Source organism: Cavia porcellus, unplaced genomic scaffold (genome assembly GCF_034190915.1).
Source record: "Cavia porcellus strain 051 isolate PalLab524CR breed Dunkin Hartley unplaced genomic scaffold, mCavPor4.1 scaffold_22, whole genome shotgun sequence".
In the NCBI taxonomy this organism is placed as follows: Eukaryota; Metazoa; Chordata; class Mammalia; order Rodentia; family Caviidae; genus Cavia; species Cavia porcellus.
In genome coordinates, this window is record NW_026947505.1 from 9,202,336 (window position 1) to 9,229,079 (window position 26,744).

The 26,744-nt window shown below is 35.1% G+C and overlaps 1 protein-coding gene across 1 annotated transcript in view; it reads left to right on the forward strand.

The window, feature by feature from the left end:
• The window catches only part of Vta1 (vesicle trafficking 1), a 73,125-nt gene extending 59,482 nt beyond the window's left edge, over positions 1–13,643 (forward strand). Inside the window, exons 7-8 of the mRNA XM_003465650.5 lie at positions 1,312–1,392; positions 12,308–13,643. Of these exons, the coding sequence (XP_003465698.1) occupies positions 1,312–1,392; positions 12,308–12,453 (227 nt within the window). The 3' untranslated portion in view covers positions 12,454–13,643. The remainder of the gene's footprint in view (positions 1–1,311; positions 1,393–12,307) is intronic.
• Positions 13,644–26,744: the final 13,101 nt, after the last annotated feature.

The following is a 26,744-nucleotide window of genomic DNA, read 5'->3' on the forward strand; positions in this document are numbered from 1 at the left end:
TAAATTTTTCATATGTTTAATAGTTCTACTAGCTATAAAAGAAGTTTTCCCTAAGACAAAATTAAATGATGTAAATAAATGTAAACTTTTATTTTCCTTGAATGGGCGGGTTGATTCTTTGAAGTCAATGTTTCATACTAGGGAAACTACTTCAGAACGTTAATTATTCTTTGTGAAACCATCATTCTAGTATTATATTATGTATTTGTCTCTAGAAACCTTTTTATCTTTTACTTTTCCTGTCTTCCTGTTTCCTTTACCACTTAACCCTTACTGCAAATTGCCTATTCCAGTTTTACAGATTTGAATTCAATTCAGCTTGGAACAAACGAACTTTGAGAAATTGACTTCATTGATTTAGAATAATAAACTTTTCTCATTCACCTCCCTGTTATTTTGTCTTTCTTTTAAGAAAGTTAACACTATTAATTTCTTTGATAAATAATCTTCAACTCTAATGTTAATTTCACTGCTAGTTACTCATTAAATATAATAATTTCAAGATGTTCCAGCAGAAAATCAAAGTGAATTGCTCAACAGTCCTACAAAAATACCATCTTAACAGAGTGTTTACTGGGGTCAGACATGGCGGCACAGGCCTGTAATGTCAGTACTTTCGGAGGGTCAGGTCGGAGGATCGCAAGTCAGAACTGAGCCTGGCCAACTTAGCAACTTATCCCAAAATTAAAAAAATAAAAAGCTGAGTATGGTCACACATACCCGTAATCTCAGCAGTCAAGAGGCTGACACAGAGAGGATCATCAAAAGTTCAAGATTAACCTGAGCTACACAGCAAAACCATAGCTCAAAAAAAAAAAAAACAAAAAATAATTAATTTTGTAAACGGGATGTGATGGAGCTCAGTGCAGAGGCACTATGTTCAGTCCCCAGTGTCAGGGGGAGGGATGTGGTAACTAAAATTTGAGCTATAAAATTTGAATTTTATACAAAATGATAAAATAGTATTCATAAGCTAAACTGTCATAATTATGCTTGTCCCCAGCATATTCAATTGGCTAAGAAATTAAAAAAGTAAATAAGTCTGTTACTTTTATGAATATATGGTAATTATTAATTGTAAAATGAGTTGAAGTACTATACATGATATATAAACACTCTTAATATATTTTCCTCTACATGTTCTATACCATTGACTAACATCAATTAAGTATAAGTTGGAGCCCATAATAAGGTTTCAAGAAAGTGATTAAGTGACATAATGAAATTCTCACATGATTCTTTAAATTCTTCCTTGGTAAATAATTAAGAGGTATAACACTTTATATTCATTTATGGTTTTCTGATTTGCAGGTGTAACGAGTAATACTATCCAGCCTACTCCACAGACTGTCCCAGCCATTGATCCGGCACTGTTCAGTACAGTTTCCCAGGGTGAGTCAGCTATCTTTTCTAAGGCATATTGGCACTCTTCAGTTGAGCTGTTACTCTATAATTTTACCATAAGTACTATATATGTACATGTTCTTAATTTAAATTGGAATACTTAGGATTCGTAACAGAAGTCTTTGCTTATGTTCACCAGATTTCCAGGATTGCTTCCTAGTCTAAAAAATACCTAAGTCCAAAGGTTTCCTTTTGTTAATGTTCTGCTGTACCACTTGAGACAGTGGCACAAACATCTTTCCAGGACTACCATGAAAGTTTAGTGCTAGATTAGTTTGGTTCAGGATTTCTGTGTTTTATGATGATGATATTTTTTAACTACACTTTTGTTAGATTTTCTCACAAGAAAGGAACTGACCTTTGTTGAAATAAAAATCTCTGAAGTTGATTATTGCAATTGTTTGGTTTATAGGCTATGTAATTGGTTTGTTGAGTATAATCTTTCCTGCGTTTCTTCTGTTTTTACCTCAAGTCAGATGTTGGGTTTATTTTGATCTGAGTTTATTTCTTCATATGTATGATGAGATTTGGATTTTTTATAATTAAAAATCATGACTGTTTTTAAGCAGTTATTGCTTACTTTCTGCTGATGTTATATGGTTAGGTGTCTCCTCCACTTGATTTTATGTTCTCCTTGTGTGATGAAAACTGGTCATTATACCTGCCTGTCAGCTATGCTCTGAGCAAAGCCATTAAGGAAGCTGTGAGGCAGAGGTGGATCCCATACAACTTTGTCAGCCTTGGCTCTGTCCTGGCAGTTTGTTCCACAGTTTTAGAGTGCTGTCTTGTATCTTTTTTGCCCAAAGTTAAAAGTGAGAGTTGAAAAGCTGTGAGGGTAAGGTAGGTATGCAGAGGTTTACAGAATGGGGAAAGATAGGAAACAAATATATTGTGTTCTTACTCTCTGTAAAGATTCCCATCCTCACTCTTATGAAGAGTGTGCTTCCACTCTTTCTGAACTTTCTCTAAAAGACAGTCCATTCCTAAATTGAATTGTGCTTCTGAATTGAGCTTTTTTTTCTGTTTCTCTCATAGCATGTATCTCCTTCTAGTGGATTTCTGCCTTTCTAGAAATTTATCAGTTCTCCATTTTCAGCTTTCTTACGCAGTCTCCTCTGCTTTTGCTTTTCAGTTTTATAGATTTATTTACTTTTGTCCTACCATATCATTTTATGATGGTTTCAGGATGATGAATATCTATCACTATGCTTAGTCGGCAACCTAGAACAAGAGCCCCAAAATTCGTCACACATTTTATCAGTCCAGAGTGAGCATAGTACACTCACTGTTGATAAGGTGATTGTGTCTTCAAGCACCAGAAACTGTGAAATGTTATTATATCCTATATAATAAATGATATATACATATATATAGTTCTATATATATAGTTATATTAGTCATGTACTTATAGTGAGGTGCATGAATCATTTTACATTTATTCTACCTTTCCAAGTTTTGCCAAAAGCAAATGAGTTACAAGAACTAAAGTTAAGAGCTATAATGACCTTTCAATCTTGGATTGAAGATTTGAAGAGCATTTGAGTGTTTCATAGGGGAAAATAGTGTTGTGGTGGTAAAGATAGATAAAGAACCTGTACTAAACTCTGGCGTATTACCCAAGAACATAGTGAAAGATGTTTATCTGTTTCAGACAAATACATAGCCTGCCCAACTTATGCAATATGCCTCTGTTAAACTTGTTGTCCAGATTCGTGCCTGTAGATACAAAGATTCCACCTTCATAGGCCCTATGTACAAACTAACATGGGAATACCTGAAAGAGAAATACACAAGCAGGTCGATGAACCAGAATAGAGAATCCAGAAATCAGATCATAGCCACACAGAATAGGAATTCAATTAACGATAAAGCAGTACTTTATTGTCACAGCAAGAGTATGTATTAAAAAATAATGTTAAAACCGTTGGCTAGCAAGTAAAAAAATTTACATTAAATACCCATCTCAGTTCATGGTTTAGCTATGTCTTAACAAATGAAAAGTAATAAATTCCATAAAGCAAAATTTCTTTTCTCCCCAATTGTATTGTTAAAATGCAACTAAAAGACGTGGGGGTAAAATTTGATTCTTAAATAATAATTAATGTCCAAGTGTACATAAAAACTCCTATAAATTAATAAGGAAAACTTAACTCAGTGGAAAAAATAGGTGAGAATGGAAACAGATAACACAGTGAATATGTGAAAGATACACAACCATAATAATAATCAAAGAAATTGCAAATCAAGTCAGTTTGGTTGTGACCAGATGCAAAAATGATGTACAAGAATGGCAATCTACAGTGTTAATAAAGATACAAAATGTGACTCTTGCATCCTGTTGATGGGAGTATAAATCAGTAAGACTTTTTTAGTAGCAGTGACACTATCAAAATGACAAGTGTTTCTACCTTTTGACCCAGGTGTTTCACTGGTAAGAATCTATCATAAATGTATACTTCATGAGTACAGTGTATTTCTACAGAAACTTATTTTGGAATTTTTGTGATAATAGAAAATTATTAAATGTACATTACAGTCTGTCCCTGATATGTAATAATACATACACATATTTAAAAAGAGTATGGTAGTTCTCATGTGAAAAGATTGCCTAGATATACTAAGCAGAAAGGCAAAATGCAGAGCATAATGTAAAGTATAATACTTTATAGAAGAAAAAAGACACAATGAGCTGGGGATTTAGCTCAGTGCTTCAAATGCTTGCTTGGTAAGTGTGAGGTCATGATCCCCGGTACAAAAAAGAGACACAAAACTGACTCTGTGTGTGTGTGCATGTGTGCACGCACACACATATTCTGAGCTACAAGACACAGCTAAAAATTTTTTTAACCTCAAATCATAAAGTGTCTACACTGAGACTACAGTGGAATGTAACAGGAAATCATTTACAGAATAATAAACTACAAAGTTTTTGTATACTAGCCCGGTGTGGTAGCTCACGCCTGCAATCCCAGTACTCCAGAGGCTGAGGTGGGAGGATCGTTGGGAGTTCAAGACTACAAAGGGCTACAGAGTGAGCTCGAGGCCAGCCTGAACTGCATAGTGAGAGCCCATCTCAAAAAAGACAAAAAAAAAAAGTTACAGAATACTTGGGAAATCAGTAGCATGCTTCTAAAAACTTATGGCCAAAGATGAAATCTCAAACATTTAAAAATACTTTGAAGTACATGAAAACAGAACGTAACAAACTTGGGGAATACCACGGAAGTATTGCTTAGAGGAAATGCACATAGTAGAAAAAGAAGGTCTATAAAAATGAACCTAAGATTTTGCCATAAAAGATTAGGAAAAATGTAAATTTAAAACCTGAAGCAAAACACTGATGAAAAAATTGAGTATACCAAAATATTTCAAAGCTTTCCATGTTCATGGAATAGAGTTAAAATACCCCTTATTACCCAAAATGATTTACAGATTGAATGCAATCCCCATCAGAATACCAATAACATTCTTCATATAGCTAGAAAAAGTAATCAAAGTTCCTATGCAAGCTCAGAAGATTCCAAGGCTCAGAAGATAGCCAGAGCAGTCTTAAACAAATAAAACAGAGCTGAAGGCATTACAATACCCGATTTCAAGACATACTCCAAAACAGTAATCAGAACAGTGTAATACCGCATTTATGAAGAATTATAGACAAATGGAATGGAAAGGAATGGATCAGAACAGAGATCCTATGTAGAAATCAACCCACATATTTACAGCTAATCAGTAAAGGGTCTAAAAACATACATAGGAGCAAAAACAGCCTCTTTGCTAGCAAATACTTCTGGGGAAACTGTACATCCACATGCAGAAGACTGAAACTTGACCCCCACCTCTCAATCGGTCCAAACTCAGAATGAATAGACTTAAATGTAAGACCTGATACTCTGAATCTTCTAGAAGACGTAAGGAAAATACTTCAAGACATTAATACAGGTCTTTTTTTTTTTTTTTTTTTTTTTTAAATATGACCCCAGAAGGACAGGAAGTGAAAGCAAATTAAAACAAAAAGGAAAGAAACTAACACGCATCAAATGATACAATCAACACAATAAAGAAATAACCTGCAGGATGGGAGAAATCTACTGACTGTTCATCTGACCAAAAGTTCATATCTAGAATATAAAGAACTCAAAAAAAAAAACCTTCAAGTAATTCAGTTAAAAATGGGCAGTTGATATGAATATACAATTTTTGAAAGAAATACAAATTGCCAACAAATGCATGAAAAACGCTCATGTGTGAACCATCAGAGAATTGCAGATCAAAACTACAATGGAATTGTGTTTCATTGTAGTTAGAATGGCTTAAAAAATTAATGAACACATAAGGAAGAAGGAAATTTATATACTATTGATGAGAATTGCTACAACTGTTATGGAAAAGAAGATGGAGGTTCTTCAGAACACTAAATACAGATATAATACAGGATTCAACTATTCCACTTCTGGGTTTATATTCAAAGAAAATTGAATCAGTATATGAAATAGGTAGCTACAGACATATGTAATTTGAAATTATCAGTACTTTCCTTCATACATTGCTATTAACATTACATCTGAAACTTTGCTACCAAACTCTCTAGTTTTGCCTATGATAACTTTTTAAGAGTTTTACCACTTTACATTTTATGTTAAGCTTGTGATCCACTTTGAGATCATTGTGAGAAAGGTATAAAAGTCTGTTTTGGGTTTTTTGTTGCTGTTTTCTGAAAGTGAATGTCTGTAATTTCCAGCACCATTTTTTGAAACAAGTATCATTTTTACATATTATTGCCTTTACTTCTTTGTTAAAAATCTATGGTTTATTTATTTCCTATTTCTGTTCCAGTTATCTGTTTGCCTTTTCTTTTAGTAACACCTCAGCATCCTAATTAATACAGTTTTATAAGATGTCTGGAGTTTGAAGGGTCAGTCTTCCAACTTTGTTCTCCTTAAATGGAGTTGCCTACCATGTGTCTTACCATTCCGTATAAACTTCAGTTATTTTGTTGTTGAGCACAAAATTAAATTCTGGGATTTTGATTGGAATCAGTAGAACACAGTAGAAAGAACTGACTATCTATGAAAAACATGGAATATTTCTCCATTTGTTTATTTTTTCCTTGGTTTCTTTCATCAGAATTTTGTGGTTTTCTTTTGCATATTTTACTAGATTTATACTTGAGTATTTTGTGGGTTGCCAGTGTAAATGATATACTGTTTATATATGCACAAACACAGTGATATGGTACTTTTAATTTCAAATTATAGACATTTGGTATGTTACTACTCAAAACAGCGAAAGTTGAATTAGCCTGGGTATTTATCATCAAGTGAGTATATGAGGAATAATGAAATTCTCAAAATACAAGCTTATCAGTTGATTAAAATTTTCTGCTCAGCAAAAGACACTGTCAAGAGAATGTAGAGATTTGCAACAGATGGGAGAAAACATACAAAAGACTTATCTGGTAAATATACAAAAATATTATCTGAATTATCAGGTGATATACAAAAATAATACCTGAAATATAGAAAAACTGTAATGAACACTTAAGAACACGTAGCTGTTTGTAAATGGCCAAAAGACTGTATCAGACACAAAGAAGATGAATAGCAAGTACGCATATGAAGAAAAAGATGCTCCATATCCAAATGTCATCAGGTAAATGCGAATTAAAACACCAGTTGAAGTCCACCACGTACCCATTAGAGTCCCCAAGATCTGCAGCACTGACACCACCAGTTGCTGCTGAAGGTCTGAAACAGCAGGAACTCTAATTCATTCGTGGTGAGGAATCAGAATTGTATAAATATTCTGGAAGATACTTGAACAGTTTCTTAGAAAACTAACCATATTTGTGCTGTAAAATCCTGCGCCATGATTCTTGATTTTTACCCAAAGATGTTGAAAATAAGGCTTCACAGAATGCTGCACACAGATGTTTATAATGGCTTTGTTCATGATTGTCAAAACTTAGAAAGTAACCAAGATGTATCCAGATGAAAGAATGTTATTCAGTGCTAAAAAGAAATGAGCTGCCAGGACATAGACATAGAGGAAACTAAATGCATATTACTAATTTAAAGAAACAAATCCAAAAAGCTGCATACTACGATTCTGACTATGACATGCTAGAGGCACTGTAAAGATCAACTGTCGAGATTTGAGCAGAAATGGAAAGATGGCTATAATGGAGCACAGAGGACTTTACAACAGTGAAACAGTTCTGTGTGCTGCTGTGATGGTAGATGCATGTCATTGTGAATTTGTCCAAACTCAGAATATACAAAACCAAGATGAACCTGAATGTAGATTCCAGGTGTTAATGATGTGTCAGTGGAAGTTAATTACTTGTGACAAAGGTACCACTCCTCTGGGGGATCTTCATAAGGACACAAAGTAAAACCAGAGTGAGTGTATGAGACATCTCTCTATCTTCTTCATTGTTGAAGTGAACTTAAAACCACTCTGAAAAGTAATTCTTTAAAATAAAAACACTGGGTTAGTGATGGGAGCATCCCTTGAGCAGTTGACCATAGGCAATGTAGCAAGTTGGGGAGATTCCTTTCTTCCATCTCTTTGAAGGCAAATACTTTTATCCCTGTTTTGTTTTGTTCTAATTAATGGTGTTGTTTTAGCCTGTTTTGTTTTGTTGAACTTCAGTATACATGAAAGTATGGGCAGCTATTTTGAAGAGAATGCGACACTTCAACAGCCATTAGTGACTTCCCTGTTGTCTGGTTTTGAAGACCTAAAACACCTTCCTCATTCTGTTCGGATCAGTTTTATTCTATGTTGTTTTGTATGAATTCTCTGTATGCGAAGACACGGACAACTATCTGGAAGAAAACAAGAGACAATATGATAGATAGTAAAGATCTCAGGTCGTCTAGCTTTGAAATTTATATCTTACATTGCTTTCTTATTTCCTATTTTGTTCTGTTTTGTTGTGTTTAGTTCTACTCCCTTTAAAATAAAAAATAAATGAAATAAAAACACTGGGTTTATAACTACCATCAATTCTACTGTCACCTCCACTCTAGTTCTTCCTTTGACCCTTTTCCTGCTGTTTTTCTCCTTAGGGCTTTTAATGCATAAGTGTAATGTTAATGTATATATGTCAATACTACTGTGATTATTTTTGTAGTACATTTGTGGCTAATTTTAGAAGAATGGAATTAGAAAGGTAGACATTTAAAGTAGTTCCTCTTTTACCTTTTAATATATCTATATAGTATTTGAGTGTGAATAATGACTTATGGCTGAACATCTTTTTAATCATAAATGTCTGCAAAGTAGCTGGCATAATCAAATTTTATCATATTCTGATACGCTTGTTGATATTAAGTGATGTATCTAAGCAATGCTTGTATAGAAGGGTCAGCACTGTTTTATATTTCACCTAAGGTTAACTGCAGGTCAGGTCATTTACTTTCACTTCCTTCTGTGTCTTGTTTATTAAGTTGGAGGAATAAAGTACACTAGAATCAGATTATTCAAGACCCTTGACATATGAATTACTGGAAATAGCTACAGAAATTGGAATGAATCTCCAAAGACCCATTTTTGGATTCCTCTGTGTTGGCATTAGATAAATCAACCTTGGAAATGCTTGCTCATGTCAGTTGAGCATGCTTTTATTTCTCTTCACACCAAAAAATGATGTCTCTTTTAGGGCTCTTTTAGGGCTCCCGGAGAGTCAAAACCCTTTAGCTGAGTTTGAAACTCAGGGCTAAGACAAAGACTTCTCTGGACCACCCATTTTTATTAGATCCAACAACAAAGCATGGGGAAACTGAGGAAAGCATGGGAAATGAGCAGGACCTTCAGAGTCATTTTAAAGACTTTTCCAAGTAGTAAATTATGTCAATTTAGGAGAACCGTCTTATCTCTAAGATGACATTTATGGTAGGATTGAGACTGCAGGAGTGAAATTCCTTCAGCTGCAGTCTCTATTTACTTAATGAGTGTTGGAGCCAAGGTATCTTCATCACAGCTGTGGCCTTGTCTTGCCCTTTGAGGTATCTTTGGCCTCATAGGCCACTACAAGCCTCAGCCAGAACCAGTGATTCATAGAGATTCACTTATTGTGATAAATCCGCTCCCATCACTAGGCCAGGGGTCTAGGCTAGGACAGACTCACAGATAACCGTAGAAAGCCGATTAGTTAATTTTAAATCCTGCTCAGAGCCACTTCATAGTAGTCTCCGATCCAGTGCTGAGCCAGCCTCCCTTTGCCATATGCTGTGTTCTGCCTGTTCTTGTCCTGCCCTGTACTGGAGAAAAACTCATTTGTAAGGATGGTCTCATCCACAGTTTGCATGCAGCTTGGAGGCACAGTTTCAGGAGAATACTGTATTACACAAACCTATTTAAACAGCATTTGGGTCCACAGTGTGCTTCCTCTCTTACACTGACCCTGACTTCTAGTAAACCCTAGTGATAGGAAAAAAGCAGCTTTTATTTTACTCTACAGAGCGTTTACTGTTTTGAATATAAAATCAGATAAAATGAATTTGAACATTTGTTCTTTTTCTGAAATATGTTTTCCTTAGGTTTTAAGTGCTACTTTAAAGGTATCATAACTAGGTAACAGATTTTTTTTCTTAAATTTAAAATTTAATCTGTTTCATTATTAATGATTTGTTGTCTATATTTGTGAAATGAAGGAAAGCCCAGTATGTTACAAAAGTGACCACTTGACGTGACTTTTCAAGTTCTTTGGAATGTTGAAAAGAAATGTAACATAAGGGAGGGAGGGAGGGAGGGAAAGAAAGAAAGAAAGAAAGAAAGAAAGAAAGAAAGAAAGAAAGAAAGAAAGAAAGAAAGAAAGACAGACAGGAAGGAAGGAGAAAGAGAAAGAGAGAGAGAGAAATAAAGAAAGAGAAATTTAACATCCCTATATGTTTATACATCACACTTTTTGTCTACTTCCACAACTTGGTTATTACATGTATGTACTATCCTCTAGGTACAAGTTATATAAATTGTTATGTATGTTTGTAAGCTTGATATAACAATATTTTTCAGTTAAAATATTTCATCCACATTTTCTAAATATTGAGATTATTTTACTAAATTGCAATAGTTTTAAGATAGTTTTATCATTAGTAGTTTATAGAATGTAACACTTCATTATAACATTTTATCTTATTAATGAGTAAGTATACGTCAGCAAAATAATGCTAAAATTAATGCTATAGAAATAAGATTAGTGTTAATATTACTGCTTTCTTCCAGCAGGTTCAGTAAATTTTGGATGGATGCCTTTATGTATTTAAAAGATTTCCCTGAGATAAATGTGCCGAATATTCAGCGTAGAATGAACAGTGTTAAACTTGATTTTTCAATTTCTTCCTTACCTGTGCATAGCCAGGGTACTAGAGCCTTTTGAGTTCTGAAATCTGATAGGCATTAGTTGGGGGGTGGGGGACACATAAATTGAAGTGAGCCTGTCTAAATTGTACACAGAACTGAAGCATAGCTGTTTTTTAGATTTGAGAAACGAATGCCAAACTAAAATACCGAATTGTGGAGAAACTGCTTTTTGTTTTTTATAATTGTAGTTTACTAATTGATTGTATTTATACCTTTTTAAAAGCAAGACCAAAATTCAAAAAATTAAAATAGTTTCTTTTGGAATGTGTAATCTGATTCACAGCAATAAGAACCAGATTTTATGTAATCTTCAATATTTATTCAATAAGTATTTGAAGACTTACTGTATGTCATACCCTACACTAGTTGCTGCATGTAAATTTGTCAGTGTGTTTTCTTAAAAGCTGAACTCTAGTTGTTTAATTGTGTATGAACTTTATTTTAAAATATAGGACTCATTTAAAATATAGACAGCTTTTTGTATAAAATTACTGAGCTCAGTCACAAGTACCTGGCCCTGAGATAAAAGCTTTAAAGTTACAGTATTCTGAAAATTTCAGAAAATAGTAGTATTGATTAGAATTTAGTATCAAACTTATCTGGGATTGCTACCACTTATCTATAAGGTATCAAAGATTTCACTTTATCTATTGATGGTGAAAATTAAAAACAACTTTAGAAAAAAGTCATTCTCAGTTCAGCCTTGTAAATAGAACTGAAATATGTTATCAGCTTGTTATATTCTGTTTCCCTAGCCTCCTAATCAGTAAATACTTATTCCTGGTACCGTTTCCACAGAAAGGGGTATTTCAGTAAATATACCATGTCAGTTTGGGCTTGTCCTTAGAAATACATATGCAAATATATTCATGTCTTAAAGTAAGTATATTTCAATGTATTTTTTTACCAAATTATTATTAATCATATATTCAAGTGGAAAACTTGACAGAAGTAAATTTTAGAAGAATAATTTGTAAATTATTGTTGTTTTCATGTTTATATTTAATTTAAAAAATTTTGGAAACTGTAAGAATTTTATTTGGGTTGCACAGAAATATAAAATGTCTTCATTTTAAAAATGTTTAATGCTGTGTTTTCTACAGAAAAATATGTTATTCACCTTTCTTACTAAGGATTACATTTACGGTATACTGTAGCTCCAGTGATAGTTGAATGGTTTAATCTGTGTGTATTGTTCCATGAAAAGAGCAACTCAGTGCATTTAGCATAAACTTCAAAGCTGCTTTTCTTTTTTTAAATGAACTACTTTTTTACAATTAATTTGCTAAGATATAGTGATGTCTAAGTTACTGCTTTTTTAGGAAAATCTTACTGTAAAAGTTATTTTATATTGCCATAAGTGGCTTATATTTATAATTAAATATTGAAATGAATGGAGAAAGTTATCAAAATGAATATGAGATTGAAAAATTTACTTTTACTTAACCTTAAATAATGTCTTTGATTTCAAAGGTAACCACCTACATAATCTAAAAACAACTTTTATAGTCTAATAAATACCTTAATCTTCTTCTAGGTGATGTCCGTCTAACTCCAGAGGACTTTGCTAGAGCTCAGAAATACTGCAAATATGCAGGCAGTGCTTTGCAGTATGAAGATGTAAGCACAGCCATACAGAATCTACAGAAGGCTCTCAAGTTGCTGACAACAGGCAGAGAATGAAGCCTTTGTACAAGAGAAAATTCATGTATTTTTGGCATAAGGAGCTAACGTCTGCTACTGTATCATCAGCCTGTTGGAAGCACAGTGTAAGGGAGACTTTAGTTCCATTGAATGTGACAATGAAATCTGTGTCTGTCTGATTGCTGCTGAAGTATTCAGCAGCAGCCTCGGCCAGTTTTCATTGTCCATTAAGTGAATCCCATGAACTTTGATGTTAGCAAGATCCTTAAAAAATGTCAGTTGGACCCTACTTCAAAAATTAAAACACCACTATAAAATTACATTGAAAATAAGCGTTTTAATTCAGGTACATTTAGGAATTTTCTAAAAATCAATAATATTTGGAAAAACCACATTCCTTTGCTATAAAACTCTAAAGTTAACTTTTAATAAAGATTGCCCGAATATTCTGGAGATCATGTTTTTGTTTTCTGCAAACTTCACAAAATTAATATGGACATCTGAAAATGTTAGGTGAATCCAATAGACATTATGTCAAAACCCCTAATTTATGTTTGTATTAGCTATAACTATGATACAAATTTAAAGCTTTATGAAAGGAAATAAACATGAGGGCAAAGGTTGAGTCACACTCAGACTCCAGTACCACATTGGTTACCCCTGTCCACTGACGCTGAAGGTGGACTGGCTTTGCTTCATGGGCAGTTTGACTGCATGTATTGGAAGATGGAAAATCATGTATACTAATGCCTGGGGACTTGGTGCTCTAAGTGAAAGTTTTCCACAGCTGCCGTGGAGTTGATTCCAGAGAATACAGATGAAGTGATACTGAAGATTGTAGGACTTCAGATTCTCAGTCTTTAAGTTTATAAGTTTTGTGGGGAATTATAGATTTACTGTATCACCTGCATTTGTGCTGTGTAGAAAATAAATACAAGGATTCTTTTAATTTGTTCAGCTTACTATAAAGCCAAATGTGTTTTGATTTGCATGATAAAATTATCTTTTTAAAACATGTTTATATTTATAGAAATACAAATGTTTCTGTAGTAAGAAACAGTTTGTTTTTTTGTTTTTTTAAGGTGAATCTGACAAATTTACCTGAAGTTTATGTGTTCCCTTTTGTTTATGGCACTTAGTTGGAATCCTTTCTGTGTCAGCGGGCTGTGGCCCTCTAGACTGTTCACCTGTAGTGTAAAGTTCTACTGGAACAAAACCACATCCATTTATTTGTGTTTTGTCTGGTTATTTTGCACAATAGTAGAGTTGCGTGGCTTGCAAGCCTAAAACATTTAACTTGCCCTTTAAGAAGTATACTGATATCAATTGCCTGGTTAAAAGAAAATGAATAACTAACTCATAACTATTTGTGTTAATCATTCTTTGCATCAAGATGCAAAGGTTCGAATGAGAATTCAGATTAAATGAATAACTCATAAATATCACAAAAAAAGAAACAAGCTACAAAAAAACATACTCCCTTGAAAAATGTTCTCAAATCTTTCAGAAAATACATAAGAAGGTACACGGTTCAGCGTTCATATTTAGGAGCACAGTGCTCTAATACAGCTCTGTAGAAATCATGGTAATTGAAAACTGACTAGCATGATCTTTCTGAAAGTAGTACATTTAGTTCCACAAATTTTATTTCAAACCCTAACACACCTGTACACTAAAACTGCTGCTTCCTCCTATTTCAAACTTTCCTGGAAAAGCACACAGAGGGAGGAAGCACTGGTAACCATGGGAATCCCCCGACCAGCAGGCCACGCAGTGTTGCAGAGTCCGGTCTGTAAAACAGAAATGACTCCACTTCATAGCCACCTCGTGGTTTATTATGAGAGTTAAATGAGGTAGCGTACATGAGGTGCTTATTAGCACATGGCAGTGTTCTACCATGTTGATTGTTAAATGTAATGCTATAATAATTAATGTAAACTGTTACTTATTATTTATTTCCCAAATGCCAGAAAATCCCAGTTGTCTTTGTAGCCCAGTGCTTACTAAAGCTTTCTTGCATGAAGGGACTGACCTATATAGTGTTTTCTAACTCTGTACTTGTATTTCTTCATATAAAATCCGACTATAGAATTAGGGTATACTTTCTGATGTAACGCTAGGGTAAGCCATTTTCATTTCTTCAACTTTGTATTCATTGAGCAGCTATTATGTGCCTGGTATTGTTTTTAGCAAAAATCAGGAAATAAGAAAAAAAAAAATCTCTGCCTCATCAAGTTTAATGGAGAAGAAAGGGACATATTGAATAAAAGTATATCACATTTATTTGGCCAGTGGTTCACAAAAGGCAGTTTGGAGAATTGCAGTTCTCAGACCCCAACCTAGACCTCAATCGGAAACTCTAGGATCAGTACCCAGTTTTTTGGCTTTTCAGACACACTTGGTGGTCCCTGAAGTTTGAGTGGGGTCCTCACCCAAGTCAAGAAGATTGAGAGCCTGGGGTGAGAGGTTACCCTGAAGCAGTGCTTCTCAAAGATGTACTTGGACCATCACTATCAGCATGAGAACCCGTTAGAAAGTTCTGGGGAGCGCACTTAGGAAATTTCTGCATTGGATCATAAATATTTTGGAGAAAACTATAGAGCGCAAAACATTCTTAGGTGTATGTCAGCATGCACATATTTAAATAGGGCAGGCAGGACAGCAGAGAGACGGTGCAAAGCCACGCAGGAGCACAAAGAAAGCACATTTCTGACAGAGTAGAAATGAAGTTTGGGTGTCAGTGGGACAAAGTCAGGTGGGGAGGCTAAAGGCCTAGGATGATACAGGTATTTTAGAAAGGGCTTTGACTTGAATAAGCGAGCAGTGAGCCAGCATGAAGAATACTCTGGTAGAACTTTTAGAGGAATCACGTAGGCTTCAGTGGCAGGAACAGATCTTTATGGAGGGGAGGGGTGGGGGCTGGCAGGCTAGTTAGGAGTACTGCAATAATGAAGATGAGATAGATGAATGTTAGGCTGCCGGTAGCCGTGGAGGGCATGAGACATGATTCGTTTGTGTTTTGTTTTGTTTTTTCTTGTAAAATCACAGAATTTCTGTAAATAGGATATGAAGTACCGACATAGGAATGAAGATTGACTCCCCAGTTTTTAGCTTGAAAACTTGGAAGGAATGATTAGTCGTTAATCCCAGTTGGGAAAGTTGCCAAGTTCTTGTAAAGGTCCAGAGTAAAATGGATAGCAGTGTTTTTTATCAGTATGACAAGAGGAAAACAAAATGAGATAAATTTCTGTCTATGTGATTGTCAGAGATATCAAGTCCCTGCTCAGCTGGGGTTAGAAGCAGGAATTGTACCCAGGGTTAACATGTCCATATAGGCTTGCAGACATCTAGGTCACACCAAGAACAACTGAAAAAATCAAGCTTTAGATTACAGGCCTTGAAGACTAACATCCTCAGGTAGTAATAGTAGAATTTATATCCAACAGGTACTTACAGAAATTTGAGATTTCTGCATATACATTAAAAGTGTATGTATCAGTCTTTCTGAAGAAACTTACAGTGTAATAGCAGTGTGAACCAAAAACTAATATAGGTTGAACATTCCTAATCTTAAAGCCTCAAATGGCCAGAAATCTAAAAATGGTCAGTAAACCCAAAATGATTGGAAATTAGAAGAATTTTGAGCATCAACAAAAAGTTTGGATTTTGGAGCATTTCAGTTTTTGGATTTCCAGATCAGGACAATTCTGAAATCAAAAAAATATTAAAATTTGAAACACTTCCCAGTCCCAGGCATTTTAAGAGTTTTAAAAAATTCTCAGTTTGCACTCAGTGGTCACAAGGGGAAATAGGTTTTAATTTTTATCTCTGTACTATCAATAATTGAAACAATGAGGGAACACTAGTACTAGTACTAGACTCATGCAGTATTTAGGGCTCTGAATAAAACCAGCCATATGGGAGAAAAAGCAAAGAATAATTTATTTTCAACCCTGATCTCATCTGTTAAAGATTAGTATTACTTATTATTCATATATGCTTTTTTTTTTCTTCCTGCCATACTGGATAGTCTCCACAAAATGTAAAGGTCTGGACTTTTCTAATAAGCTTTGATCTGTTGAACCACTGAAGGTGGACTGTCTTTGCTTCATGGGCAGTTCAGTAAGCTTTGTGTAAGGAGTTTGGAATTGCAGACCACTCAGGGGCACAAAGTTTCATTAGAGGTTTCTCTACTTTGCTTTAAATCTGTGTGAATACACAAATGTTCACAACTAAACAATTGAAGGCATGGTTTAGGTGCCATAAAGAAAACACTAATGCATTTCTATTAAAAAATAAATAAACTTTTTGACCCAAGACTGGAACCTGCAGCAGGCCAATCCAATGGGGCTTTGGCGTTTGAGTTGTATCTTGAGAATGAGCAGGAATCCAATAAAGCAGTATGAATGGTTAAGATGGAAGGGAAGCATAGAAAGGAAAGTAGAGTTGTAGGAGAGCACATGCTTTTTGCAACTGCAGCGAAATAGCCATCTTAATCCTAAGGCAGATCTTCTAACAGCAAGTATACATCACATCCAGACAGGTAGCAATCTCAGGATGCTCTTTATATAGCCATTCAATGTATCAGTAGGTAAAGTACTCCTTTTTTGTATGTTGTACTAATTTGAATTTTAAAATGCAACATGTTGCACTACTATAATCCAAGCAAGATCTCAAATCAAAGTATACATTTATAAGCAATAAAATGCATTACAGTTCTAGAGGCTGGGTGCCTTCAAGATGGTGTCACCAAATTCAGTGTCTGGTTTAGGCCCATTCCCATGCTGTATCCTCAATGGACAGACCAGCTCCCCCAGTCATCTTTCCTACGGACACTATTCCTAATCACCTCCCCAAAGGCCTGCCTGTTGCCTTAGGGATTCATTTGTAATATGTAACTTTGGGAGGGAGACAGCCATTCAGACCAGGGCGTGCCTGTAGTGTATTTTCTGAACTTCATAGCTGTAACATCTACTACATAAATTAATAGTATGGACACTGAGCATTTAGAAATGGAAAAGTGTATTAGCAGACATGAGAAGCAAAAAGAGGAGGAACAGATCAAGTCTAAATCCCTTTTTATACTTTTATTCTTCCTAAAACTGAACTTCGCGCCCCTGTGTTGTATAACACAGTGGTCTGCAATTCCAAACTCCTTACACAAAGCTTACACAGAACTGAACCTGAAGCTCCAGTCCTAGTGATCTTCGTTTACTCCATCCTGCGTTTTACATTACTGAAAATTTGGGTTCATCACAGGGAATTAGGTGTGCCTTTGGGTTCACTACAGGGAACCCATCTTGGACTGTAGGTTCAGGGGCCGAGTGGACAGGCCAGAAGGAGGGTGAGTGGCAGAAGGAAATGAGAGGCAAGTTAAGGGTAAAATATTCTAAGACAAAAGGAAGGGCTCAATTTCACTCTCAACAAGGTCTATAAAATGTCACGAAGTTCTGCGCTGGATCGCGTGTGAGTATTGTTGCTGTAACCCTGTGTGCAGAGAATGCTCAGGTTGAGTCACCAGTATGCTGCAGTTCTTGTGAGAAAGTTGAAAAGTTCACAGCATGCGTTGCCTGAAAACCTCCCAAGGACCTCGCCCCCAACCCACTTTCATCTTTCCTGACTGGGGCTGAAGACAGCATATCACTCCAAATGAAGTTTTTGACAAAAAAGAAAATACTGTATGTTAGAAGAGGTCTGTTTGACATAGTCACAAGTTACCATCTCAGAATATTTTAGTTTTCACACAGTGTAATTCTTATACTATTTGGGAATGTTGATTAACCCTAGGAACCTGATATTATTCCTAATCAACTTTTAAAAGCTTTATCAACATTGGTGAAGGTGACCTAAACTCTTTGAGTCACAAACTCTTAAGGATAGGGTTTAAAGATTATCTAATCCAAGTTTTCCATTTTACGTGGGGCGGAACAGACCCAGGAGAGATGCAGCTGCTTGCTTAGGATATCAGAGATGTCAGTGGAAAAATAACAAAGGACAATACCTCTGACTTTTAGACCAAGGATTTTTTTTTTTTTTTTGGTATGTTCAGGAAACTATATCAAAAAAGACATTCAACTAACAAAATACATTTTGGTAATTTGCTACTGTTGCCAGAATGTTCATAGACATTCATTACTAATCCATAGTTGGTTAGTTACTTCATAATTTATAAATATTGTCTCCTTTTTTACCCCAAAATGCCTTCAAAATTCCAGAAATTAGAAATACATATCACTTTCAGGCTCATCAGGACAATAAGAAACATATACATGAAAAGGTACTCATTGCCCAAAAGCAATGTGATAAAATGCCAAATTAAGGAGAAAAGAATAAAGCTTCCCATACCACTTTGTCCTTAGAAAAATGGCCATGAAGGCTTTGTGTGGAAAGCAGAGATTGAAGACACTTGAATTTTTTGGGATTATGAAACTCATCTACTTGCTGTCCAAGAAAATGCGTATGCCTTAAATAAAATATTCTATATTTCCTTGCCATTGTCAAGGCAACATCAGTGTTAATCAGTGTTTCTCAGAGCAAAAGTTCTGAATCTGAAAAGGTCGCTGATATTGGCTTTGATTTTTTCTTATTCCCTGGTTGAAATTTAGCCTTTTGTATAGTGAACTTTAATAAAACCCACAATAATATTAGAAGTTTTTATCACCAATAAAAAACTATAGATACTTCCATACCCCATGAAGTCATTTTGGTTGCTACTGATTCATTGAAAGTTTACTTATACCCATTATTATTTTGATTTTATAGATATTAATAGACCTACATTTTATTTAATGCACTAATAAAAATATATTATTGTGTCACAATTTGACTTCTAATGTATATTTATTTCTACATTTTTAACTTCTAAAAATATTTTTATTAGTACGTGTTCTTAGTACATAATAATTATATTCATTTTGGGGCATTAGGGACACATCTTAATTTTTTTTTTACTTCCCTGTCCCCTCTTCCACCTTCCCTTTATCTCTTGATTCTCTTCACATTTGCTAAAGATCTATCTCCTGGTATTTTATCCATAAACATGTTAAGTAGAAAAAATAGCTCTTACAGATACCCACATTTTAATCCTCAAAACCTATAAATATGATGCCTTACAAATGACACAAGGAAAGAGATTTTGTTTGGCACACACTGAGCTATCCCTCCAGCCTGCAACTTTGCAAATATGATTAGGATTAAGGAACTCAAAGTGAGGCAAGAACTCTAAATTATACAGGTGGACTCAATCTACTCACATGTGCTCTGAAAAACAAACCTTTCTTCAGCCTTTTGGGGTCGGGGAGGAAGAGCTGTAAACAGAACTGATCTACTTTTGCAGGTTCTGAAGATGGAAAAAGAATCCACTGGGAACTAGGAATGCGGATAGACTCCAGAAGATGGGAAAGGCATGAAACAGATTTACCCTTGGGTCTTATAAAAAAGAATGCAGCTTGTCATCATGTTAATTTCAGTCAACTGAGACCTCTGTCAGACTTGACTTCCAGAACTGTCAGATCATAAATTTTTGGTTGTTTAATTGACTAAATTGTGATAATTTGTTATAACAGCAATAAAAAAAACTAGTATATTAATTCACTTCATTGTATGCATTTAAAAATACCACGCTGAGGAACTTTACCAGACAAAGGTGGTCAGGCACAAAAATTACTTGGAGGGCTTTGCCCAGTGGTGTCTACAACCTTCTGTAGTTAACAATGAGTAGCATCAATGTCCATTGGGTCCTAAAAGGAAGGTCTGCATCTATATTTTCATGGTCACCAAAATGTTTTAGTAAGAATTTTGTTAGTAAAATCATAATTTTCATTCATATTGGCTTTTCACTGTACTTTGTCACTGATTCTTATTTTGTCTGGCTTTCACTGTCTCCAAATTTGGATTACATTGATATATGCAATTCATTTGTGCAAGAATGAGAGCCAAGAGGAGAGTGATTTTCAAGCTTTTAATCAACATTATTACTTTATGAGAACCCAAGTGACCCCAGCAGTTACTAAAAGAGCGTGCTAGGGAATTGTTGTAGGAAAATTGAAACCAGTAAAAAGGACCTGTGCCAAAGGAACTGCAATTCTGTTTGTCAGTGATGATAAGGTCTCTGGCCATTTCTTGATTGGAGTTTTTGGGGTAAATTGCTATTCCTGCTAAAATAACTTTTAAAATTGTTTCTGTTATCCTACATGTTAAATGTAAACAGCACTTGTTAAACTATATGACTACTTGAAGTTGGTAATAATGGAAGAGTTCTATAAACTTCCATACAAATTCCTTTATGTATTTCTAAAAGAACAGTTTAAAGTACTTTACTGAAAACCATTATCAGATTTTTTTTCTTACTGATATATCTTTTTCCTGTTAAATGTTTAATTTTTGAACATATAAAATGTTCACATAACTCAAAAGTCCAAAAAACAACTAAAAAAATGGCCTCTGACTATGTAATATTATTTAATGGGCGAGCCCTTACTTATTATGTTTCAGGTCCTGCATTCAATCCTGGGGATTACATTAAAAACAAAAAAAAGAAAAGAATCAAAGGTCTCAAATAGATTCTTCTCTAAAAATATACAAGTGGCCAATAAATACATGAAAAGTTGCTCTAATCATTAAGGAAGTACAAACTCAAACCATGATGCAATTCCACTCCATATCCGTGAGAATGGCTAAAATTAAAATGCATTATTATTTGGAGTTGGGGAATATTTCACAATCTAGGAGGTGTTTTGTTCTTGTTTCATTTGAAATTTCCCTTATGAACAAACACTACTGTGAGGTAACTCCGATTGACTGTGTCTTTATCAACAAACAGGATCCAGTCTATCTACTGTTGGGCACAAACAGTGCATCTTCTTGCACAGTGTCCACGTCCTTTGGTGACACTTTTATTAAAAGTATGCATTTAAGTTAAAGTCATCATATCACAGGCATACGTGCATACTCTTGAACATAGCAGCACATTTTATAATAGGTGTATCTTGCAAACAACATATATGTCCATCAACATATACATGGCTAATAAAAATGTATTTATTCACAATGTAGTGTTAAACTGCCATAAAAAGATAAACTTGAGCCATTCATAGGTAAATGGATGAAATTTGAGAACATAATGTTAAATGAAACAAGTCAGACACTCAAATATCACATGTTTTTTCTTATATGAGAAGCACAAAATGTAAGTATACAAATAGAGCAAAATAGAGTGATAAATGGGAAGTAGGGAGTTCAAATAATTACACAAATTACATATTTTGTTGGTTCAAGAATACTTTATATACTAATTTGTTTCATTTCTAATTTATTTTAGATTCTTGAAAAAGTTTTGTGTTTATTTTGTTTTGTTTGTTTTTTGAAGAATCTTTTTGACATGTCTTGAACTCTGAGTAACAATTAGAAGATAATATATGATACACAGTATTGCATATTCACTTTATTTTATGTATTTAAAACTTCTATGCTGAGGACTATTTTGTTATGAATTTTTATTTTTCATCAAATAGAAAATCATCCCCCAAAACTGCTAAGATGGTTAACCTTGATTGTCATCTTGATTGGCTGTAGAAAAGCCTAGATAGTAAAGCACACTTCTGGTTGTGGCTGTGTGGACATGGGGCATGACCCTGGGCAGTATATACTTAGTTGTTCCCTTGCTCCTTTCTCCTGCTCTTCCCCTGCTATTTCCAGCCACCATGAGGTGAGCAGCTTTTCTCCTCCACATCCTCCTACAATGCTATGATGTTTCTGCCTTGGAGCATTCAGGACTGAAACCTGAAAAACAAGTTTTCTTCTTTAAATTAACTTTGTCAGATATTTTGGTCACAACGAAGAAAAGCTAATACAATTGCCTAATAGGAACTGATTAATAATTATCGCCAAAGCAGTCCTGTGAAGATGATGGATTGATAAGTAGCAAGGTAAAGAGCCTCTTTGAGAGAAACAGCTCAGATGCTATAATTTACCATGGAGAAGACTGGACAAAAGGAGAGGGATTCTCATGACCCAGGTAAAAACTAAGGAAAAAGAAAAGAAAAACATGGATGGGAGGCTGGAGCCAGAAGTGTTCCCACCGGAGCCTGTCCCACACTCTGCCAGGCGCCTTGGGGTCAGATGACTCGCGGTCACACTGAAGTCGCAGTCACGCTGAAGTCAGGGGTTGGTGAGCCTGAGTGGGACATCCTCAGTGGGAGGATGTGTTGCAACAGAGAATGGAGCTGGCATGGAGAACTGCACTAACCCTTGGTGAGTGCTCAGAATTTGGTCTTCCCATGAGATGGGGGTGACTGGCTGGATGACATATTGGAATTGAGCAGGATGGGCCTGGATCAGGAACTGCAGTGGCTTCTGTTGGCTGCCTCTTGCCCAGAGCAGGTTAGTGGGATCTGCTTAGGCTGGTTCATGCCCCTGGTCAGAACCCAATAGCCAGGAATGAAATTGCCCCTGAAGTTGTCCCGAACCAGTTCCATCCTTGTGTGGCACATACTAATGTGGTGAAGGCCCCTGCTGGTTGACTGGCTTGGAGGAGAGGGGCCAGCCACCTCAGCTTGCACCTCAGTGGTCAACAGCAAACTGGAGAGGATAGCAATCCTAGCCAGCAAGCTTCAGAAGAACCATAACCAAAATGAAAAGGGGCTGGGACCTCCACCATACAACTGTATAGAAACCAAAAACATGACAAGAGAAAGAAACAAGAAAAAGCCTCCAGCCACCATTCAATTATCATACTCTGGTTTCTAATAGATATTCTTGGACTGCAGTGGAGACAGACATCTCTAGCATGCCTGTCTTTTTATTACTCAATTTTTTTAGTTCTGAGAACGATTATGTCTCTTTATGCATAGTTGCAAAAGTAATTAACCAGTAACTTGTAAATCAGTGTTTGCATTGGCGATTATTATTCCTATGCTTGAGAAGTTTTCCTTAATTATTTCTGTGAATAGCCTTTGTATTTCATTTGTGTTTACCCCTGCTTCTTCACTCACATTTTTTATTCTTAAGTTATGGATCCTCTTGTCATCTAGCCTTTGCATTGTTACTGCCTGTTTCCTTGTTATTTTTTAACTTTCATGATGATACATTGCGAACCTATCTTCAAATTTTGGTAATCTATCTTTAGTTTCTTTCAAGCAATTTTGCCAGCTTTCAATAGAGTTTTTAATTCCCTGGTAATCTGAATGTTTCATGTATTCTAGGTTTTTAAAAATATTCTTCATCAAAGATTTCTCTTTTTTTTTCTGTGTTCCTCCATTACTCAATCTGTGTCTTCTTGAGAGGTACTTAGCATTTCTTTTATTAATCACCACTTTAATTGATAAATCTTGAAGCTCAGTTTTCTCTTGCTCTTGCTCTTGCTTTTTGCCATGCATCATAATGCCTGACAGGAGGTTGGAGCCCACTGCAAAAGTTCCCAATATTTTGTCCTGTATTTCTGCTTTATTTATTTATTTATTATTCTTTATTTCTATTAATTTTCAGATTGGTTTTTCCCTGTTTTTCTATTTTCCTGAAATGTGACATTAAAAAGTTTATTTGAAATCTTTACAATTTTGACATAGGCATATAATTACAAGATCCAGGAAAGTTTTCAGATGATCCTGATAAGTACATTGAGCTCTTTAAAGAACTTGCTAAGACCAAGAAATTCAATTGAGGAGATATAATACTGTGCTTAAATCCTTGACTTCTAATGAGAGACAATGGGTACAGAATTTAATCAGTGTGTTTCTTAAGTGTACTACAGATATCCAGGGATACATATTTTTAGAGTAGATTTAAATATAGCCTAGTCAGCACAGCTGTAAAGGAAATTTATCTAGATGATAGAATAGAAAACACCAAAAGTATCAAAGACATCTTTATCTTTAGGTTCATCATAAAACTGTTTGCTTTTACAGTTATAAAATGTTTGATTCCTTCTGATTCTTATTACAAGAAATCTGTGTTAATTGATTTATAAAAGATTCTCACTAGTCTATTTATAGTTACAAACTTAAAAACTGTAAAAAGCAGTTATAATTCAGATTGGCCGAATATATTTGAGTGTATTATGATTTTATAAGCAAATTGTCTTATGTGTATTTGTTTGTTTGTCTGTCTGTCTAACTTTAAACAACCACTTTATTGGAGTTCAAGCATTTTCTTATTTTTACATTTTGGAATTTTTGAAATGTGTCTGTAATTTAAGTCAGCTTATAGATAAATGTCATTGAAATTAAAGACATATTTCCATCCAAGTTGCCAGCTGGTCAAAATGATGTTCAAATTGATTTTGTGAATGGAATGTATATTGTCCGTGTAAAATCAATGACTCAAGAATCTTAAACTAACGTGTTAATTGATCTGATTCTGATAGGTCATCAAAAAATTGTTAAGATAGTTAAATAGAGATCTTTTAGGGTTGGGGAGTGGTTGGACAAGACTCCTCTTGGTGAATAAAGGAGTAGCTGCCTGGAAAAATCTTATTCCAGTCTTTGTTCCTTAATGGAGCTCCAGTGGAAGCTCTAATGGAAGACACCTCAAAAAATGTTAAATATATTATTGTGATATGTTTACATTGGTCACTGTCAAAAAGTTAGCTTTCTATAAATAAAATAAGTTTTTCTCATTAAAACATGCTCTTGGTATAAAACTAAATAAAAATTTTCATGTGGCTATGACACTCATTATTGCTAATCTCATGCTATATAAATGTGTCTAATGCCTTCCAGAGTTACAGGTTTTCTAAAATGTTAACTGAGATTGTTTATAATGATGTTTTTTTTTCTCTTAGATTCAGATATCTTCCCTTCTCTTATGCTCCAGCTACTTGTAATAAGAGGTATATTTCAAACCAACATGAAGCCACATGTTAAAAAATAATTTTTAAAATAGAAGCTTCTGTGATGTTTTTGTCATATGTGCATTATTATACTTAGAGATGCATAGGCATTAAATAATTCAGATAATTCCACAAATTTTCTCAGTAACACATCCCATTAATGGACAACAAATTAGGTGAGAGCTTCTTATATACTACATAGTGATGATGGACTCAAAAGGCTATTCTATACCAAAATAGAGTCTTAAGTATATTATAAAAATAATGTCATCAAGATTGTCATCCTAAAATATTATGTATGGCTTTTAAGCTCAAGTTTTCTTTATAAATTATAACTGCTGTCTCTTAATAATCTAAAGGGATTCAATGAGGACAGCAGTGATTGATAAGGAATAACATTCTTCTGGCTCTACGTTGTATTTCAATGTACTTGGTATCCAGACAAAATTATAATAGTTAAACTCATTGCTCCTGCTATAATACTTTCTCAGATTACAATGAAACAAAAAGGCCATCATCTATGACAACACTGTTTATTGGTCTTTGCCTAAAACCATAAAAACAGCTATCAGCAGATCCACTCAACAATTTCTTTCAGCTTTGGGGAATTTAGCACATAACCTGAATTCCCTACAATCCTCAGAGACAAGCAAGCATTAAAGGATCTCATTTAACTTTAACACAACAGTTAATAAAAAAGGGGAATCCAGGTGTCCCCCCAAATGTGTATTTGGTAATACACATTTTTAATTTTTTAAACCCAGCTCCCAGGTCCTCATCATCTCTTTGCCGTACTTCATTAGCAGCATTCTTCTTCCTCTTTAGCTGAAGGAAGTAGGCTCTGAGATCTGTTGCACAATCTTTGACAGGTCAATGGAATGGGCCCCATCAAACTGATGACCTGGTGTCTTAGTTACTTTTTACTCGTTGCTGACACAAAATACCTGAAGCCCAAAGTTGGGAAACAAAAGGTTTATTTCTTATAGTTTTTGGAGGTTTCAGTCCATACTCAGTTGGCTCCAAGGCAGGGTGGCATGGCTGGGCTGCAGTTCTTGGCGGTTACGAACAGCAAGGAGGAAACAGGCAAAAGAGAAGAAGACACACCTTCTTCCTGCCATTACATTACATCCTGGTTCCACCCGTAGGCCAGTGTAGCACTCATACCTCCAATCCAAGCGTTAGACAATGAACCAATCACAAATGAACAATACAAATGCATGGGGGCCACCAACATAAACCATGACACGTGGGGAGGAGAGTTCGCTTGTATTTCCATAGATAATGGAGAAATGCTATGGCTGTCACCCTAATGTGTGCAACCATGGAAAGAGAAAAAAATTAGACTGTGGTAGTGCCTGCTGACAGCAAGACCATGAGTCAACCCACCTGCCATCAAGAGTGTTTGTCAACATAATGAGGCCTTCGACTCCATTCCACTGCCAACTGCTTCAGTTGTGAACCCAATAACAGCAAGACAGTTGAAGAAACAGCACAAGAAGTTAGG